This window comes from Lotus japonicus, chromosome 3 (genome assembly GCF_012489685.1).
Source record: "Lotus japonicus ecotype B-129 chromosome 3, LjGifu_v1.2".
NCBI lineage: Eukaryota > Viridiplantae > Streptophyta > Magnoliopsida > Fabales > Fabaceae > Lotus > Lotus japonicus.
Window position 1 is genome coordinate 77,518,971 of NC_080043.1, and position 5,511 is coordinate 77,524,481.

At 38.9% G+C, this 5,511-nt stretch overlaps 1 protein-coding gene across 1 annotated transcript; it reads right to left on the reverse strand.

Moving 5' to 3' along the window:
* Positions 1-4,170: 4,170 nt before the first annotated feature.
* LOC130746096 (putative ripening-related protein 2) lies at positions 4,171-4,952 on the reverse strand. The gene has a single exon (XM_057598614.1). The coding sequence runs from the start codon at positions 4,934-4,936 to the stop codon at positions 4,367-4,369; it is 570 nt and encodes a 189-aa protein (XP_057454597.1). The 5' UTR covers positions 4,937-4,952; the 3' UTR covers positions 4,171-4,366.
* Positions 4,953-5,511: the final 559 nt, after the last annotated feature.

Consider the following 5,511-nt stretch of genomic DNA (forward strand, 5'->3'; position numbering starts at 1 on the left):
GCCTCACGAGGTGTATGCTGGAAGACTATCGAGCCATGGTCCCGCTGCATACGAAGGATAGAAGCAGCCAAAGACCCAAAAGGGTGAGCATGGACATTCTCTGATGACAGAAGGTGGATCGCCTCTAAAGCATCACTCTCAACTATGACGTGCTGCAGATCCATACTCAAGGCTATCTCCACAGCAGATTGAATTGCTGACAGGTCCACCAAGAAAACATTGTGATACGTCAGGTCACCCATGTTTCTGCAAAAGCCCTTGATCCAATGTCTACGCGAGTCCCGCAACACTCCACCGCAAGACGCCAAAAGGTCTCTCGACAAAGCTCCATCAACGTCAAACTTCGTCCATCCCTCATCTGGTGCAGTCCAGCTGATGAAACGAGGACGTGCTCGACGGCTAACAAAGACGTCCAACGCCGGTTCGGGAGGAAGAAGCGCATGCACTGCCGACCTGGTCGCAAGATCCTCCGTAGCTAACAACTTGATGAGGGACCAAATGCGTTGTGAGGTTGGTTGAGAGTGATTAAACACTACATCGTTCCGAACACGCTAGATAGCCCAGAGCGTTGTAGAGAAAAATCGAGCCCAATCCAGGCCCTCAGTAAACACATCATCTCCTAGCAAGTTTTTGGTCAACCAATGAAACCAAGCAGTGGTGAAGAAGACTCCATCACCTCTGACTGCCCCCGTGGATAACCAGAACTCGCGAATGACACTGCAATCTCTGAAACTGTGTAAATAATCCTCCAGATTCACGTTGCAGAGGGGTCAGCCATATTGCGCCAGAAACGCTGGGAGTTTGTGAGTACTCCTTTGTTGAGTAACTTCCAGATGAAGACCCGAATGCGCTCAGGTCCCTGAATCCGCCAAACCTCCTTCCAAATACGCTTTGTTGCTCTCACTCCTGAGTGCTCCGTGATGAGGGCGTAAGCTGATTTCACTGAAAAAGTGCTCGAAGCTTCGCCATTCCAGATCAAACGATCTGGACCCTTCCCCAAGTCAGGTGGTGGAGCAGCAAAGATCTCCTAAGTGTACCTGCAAGGAAAAATGTTAGAAAAAAGAAAAGACTTCCACCCACGCCCCTGCTCATGGAAGTAGGCAACGGGGAGCTCCAGAGCTTCGAAGGGGATAGCATTGCCAACGACATGCTGCAGGATATGGCCGCTAGGAAGCCATGGATCAGTCCAAAACTTGGCATAATGCCCGTTCCCTACTTGCCATCGACACCCTGCGACCAACACATTCCAGGTTTTCCTTATTGCCTGCCAAGCGAGGGATTCTCTATTTCGCTGCTGGACGGCTGGTATAGATATATGCCCATTCAAAGAGTTTAAAATACTATGTTTATTTAAAAAGAGTGGATATATATTTACGAAAAAATTTGTTTTCTTTTTTATTTAAAACTAGTCCGATCATTTCATTATTTTACTACCCCCAGAGGGAAAGGTCATTCCTTCCCTTTTTTGCCGGTTGTGGGCGAGGAGGGATTCAAACCCCCGACACCGTGGTTCGTAGCAACGTGCTCTAGATTCTAAAAGTGATGTTTCTCTGCTTTATCTGGTTTATGGTTAAAAGAAAAGGGGGGAAATGGAATGAAAAGAATAAACACAGACAATGTATCAATAGAAAGTAAATCTATTTTAGCGGTAGTTTAAACCGCATCTAAATAGAAATCAATTTTATTCTGAGGCTGAAATATATTATTGTTAAGAATGTGCAATGCGGACCCAATTAATGACTAGTGGGATAAGAATGAGTTGTTGTACCTTTCCATTGGGAAGAACCCAATGTTTCCATCTACCCAAGTCTCTGAAATTCAAAGACTAGACAAATGGTTAGAAAGCACAAACCCAATTAATGTTGCAGAGCAGCTACATTGCCTTTATGATATCTGGACCATTCCATTCATGGACCCTTGATAAATCCAAGAGATCCACCTTCTCCAGGACATTTACATGAGCCATCCAAAAAGTCTAACAACTGGTTGTACAGATGCATTTACAAATTTAACAGTAATCTAAATAAAAACTGTTGGATCATAGATTTAAGTCATTAAGGCATAAATGCATACCGAGAGATGATATCCATGAACTAATTTACTTAAATTAATAAAAAAATAGTTTAATTCATCATTTTCTACCAGGACCATTTGATTTCCTCTAGGTTGAACTTGTCACGAAATATTGGCAATTAATAAGAGTGAATTGCAATTTGCTAACGAGAATAGCTATCCTTAAAAGTGGATTATTATTAACTTAACAACTAAATGAATAATCAAAGGAATTCATACGTTAAGAAAATTTTGTGACTTGCAAGTGAGCTAGACAACCAGGAGTGAAATCAAGGAGAGACTAGAGAGATCCAAAATTTCTTCTTCTAAGTTCTTTTTGCCTACAGAAAAAGAAACAAAAAGATGAGAACTAGAAGGAATTTGAAGAGGGAAGATTACGTGAGAACAATTTGAAACTTAAAAACAAGAAGTGGAAGAGCTAAGTGATGTATAGCCCGGGAAGAAAATCCCAAAACATCAAACAAAAGCAAATTGGAACATGGAGGATGACGCTTTATAACATAATTCCCCAACGCCAAGACATGCACCGCGTGTGTTGGCTAAAAAAACTGTAATGTACCTTTCTTCACCTTGTTATCACCTTCAAGAGGGGTTTTAAATCTTGCTCTTTAGAGGTGAATCCACAACATCTCGAACATGTTTTCATTTAAACCTTGATTAAATAAAGTAAATGCTTGTTCATCCTTTTCTTCATCTTTCCAACAAATTCTCATTTTTATTTAGTGACAAAATATTCTTTTCAAGTTGGGTATAACTTTTCTACACAACCTCCTAAGCACCTTGAGAACCTAAAAATCCATTCAAGTTGCGATAGCAATTATTATAATTCTCTTTGGTAAGAGATGGAATTTGAATAAATTCAAGTCATTGTTTACTATCAACTCACTTAGTGTTTCTCTCAATTCATAAAACCCAGCTCTAATACCTGTTGAAAAAATAAAGTTTAATTAAGTTTTTAGTCCTTAGAACATACTCCATTCCCGTTTTTAGTCGTTGCAAAGAAATTATGTTTTTCATCCCCCAAAATTAGCAGTTTTGTTTTTAGTTATTGACATTAACTTTTTCATCCAACTTTGACGAAAGTCCACATAGACCTGCCATGTGGGATTCTTTTAATAGGCTTACATATATGTTTTCTGTCCTTAGAATAAACCTCATTTTTATTTTTAGTCCTTCTAAAAAATTGAATTTTTCGTCCCTCTAAAATTTAAAAGTTTCCTTTTAGTTCTTGATGTTAAATTTCCATCCAAATGAGATGGAAATCCAACTCAACGCGACACTTATTATTTTAAATTTTTTATTCCACCCAAGCAAGATACCTCACACTTCCCCTCTCCAACCACCTCTCTCCTCCTCCACCACCTCCCTCACCAGTCTCCACCCATCCCCCACCACCCTCCCACCTCCCCCTTCCCGCCTTCACCTTCGCACTTCCCCCACCAGCGCAATCCTCCTCCATCATCTCCTCATCCCTTCCCCCAACCCTTGATTCCCCTTCCCTAAACAACAATGAAGATTCTAACATATTTTTAATAGCTTCAATTGCTTCAACCAAAATCTTGATCTTCAGATTGGGCAGAATCAAGGGCCAACCTTTTTGCCAGCCACTATCAAATCAAGACCCCTCACCAACAAAATTGAGATCCACCATCAGAGCTCAATGGCCTCAACAACCGTGAATCCTACTTCAACCTCCGCAAAAAAAATGGCGTCACTGGATGACATTCTACCAATACTTAACCATCGCCCACTCCTCTCCGGCCCAATTATCCATCATCAATCACTATTCTCCAGCCACCATGTGAACCACTAACATTCATAGACCTTTAATACTTCAACCAATCAATGATAGAAATGGTAAAAAAATCAACTTCGAATATTCACCCGCGCTTTTAAAACCCTTCACTGATCAAATCCTACAAATGAAACTGGTAATTTTGAAAGAATAAAAACACAACAAAAAATTGCAAGGACTAGAAACAAAAATCAAGCTAAAAATAAAAGATGGAGAACATAGAAAATGATAAATTCTATTATTTTGTCTCACTTCCATAAGACAGTACTCCATTTATAATAGAGTAATCAGAAACCAATACATAACACATCAATTAAAATACTAAATAAGCACCAAAGAAATTGACAAAGCTAAGAAGTTATAAAACTAAACATAATAGATAACCCTTAAAACAATACAATGCACCATAGTAAATCATGAACTTTCATTCATTTTGTAACCATGGTGGAACCTTTATTTTCCAATTAAATCAAAACTTCATTTCTAACACATTGTGCATCAAGCATCGGCCCAGAAAATTTCCATTTCACCCCAATCATTTTCTGGAACTTCCAAAGCCTTCCAAACAGCCTTAGAAGCATCAACTATATTGTTCCGACATGGAGGCTGGAAACCATGCTCACCATCACAGCCATCAGTTGAGTCACACTCATCAACAACCATGGCCTTGACCCTTCTTCCATTTCCAAAGATGGTGATTTTTTTAAGACACCGTTTTCTATGATTGAACCATCCAGTTGACAGTGCTACAACAGGAGTGTTGTCTGAGTGAAACTTGTTGTCACATGCTGATGGTCCACCTCCATCCCCACCTTTCGCAAAGCTATTCAGTGTTAGTGTTGCCTTTGTGTGGTGAGATACCTGTGGGGAACACTTGAATGTGGTGTAAAAATGGCCTGGTTTGCAACACTCACCGCAATGTTTAGGAAGATGTTTTTTTGCCCTTAACCTTCCCCTGGGTTTGCAGGTGGCAGCAGCTTCAGTGCTAAGCCAGAAGGTTGCTACAATAATAATTAGAAGTAAGAGAATTGTTTGAAAATAATTTGGACAAATTTTTAGAGTCTTCATGTCTTTTGATTTCTTGTGTCTCTCAATGATGATGATGTGTGAAACAGAGTCTACCCACCAGAGTATTTATAGAGATACTAAGCTCAAGCTCAAAAGACATAACCCGATTGCCAAATAAGACATTAAAACATATTTAATTTTAAATTACACTCCAATACCATGAAAAGATGACAAATACAAAATTAAATTTCATCTACCCACCAGAGTAATTTGTCAGCTACCATTGAGAAGCATTAATCATGACAAATATAATAAGTTAAGATTACTATGAAACTTTCAAAAAAAAAAGATTACTATACATTATTAGGATAATTAATGCTGATTATATGTCAACAAGATTTTTTATTTTTTTTGAAATATATTACTCTTCCGTTCCAAAATTATTGTAGTTTAAGGTTATGCACAAAGTTTAAGAGTTTATTAATTGATGTTATAATTTGATTGAAACACCCTTATGAGTTATATGAAAGAGAGACTAGAAATCATTGGTCAACTAATTGGTGAGAATTGTGATTGGTGGAAATAAGATGTGGTACTTAGAAGATAAAATATTTAATGAGTGCATGAATGAAAAA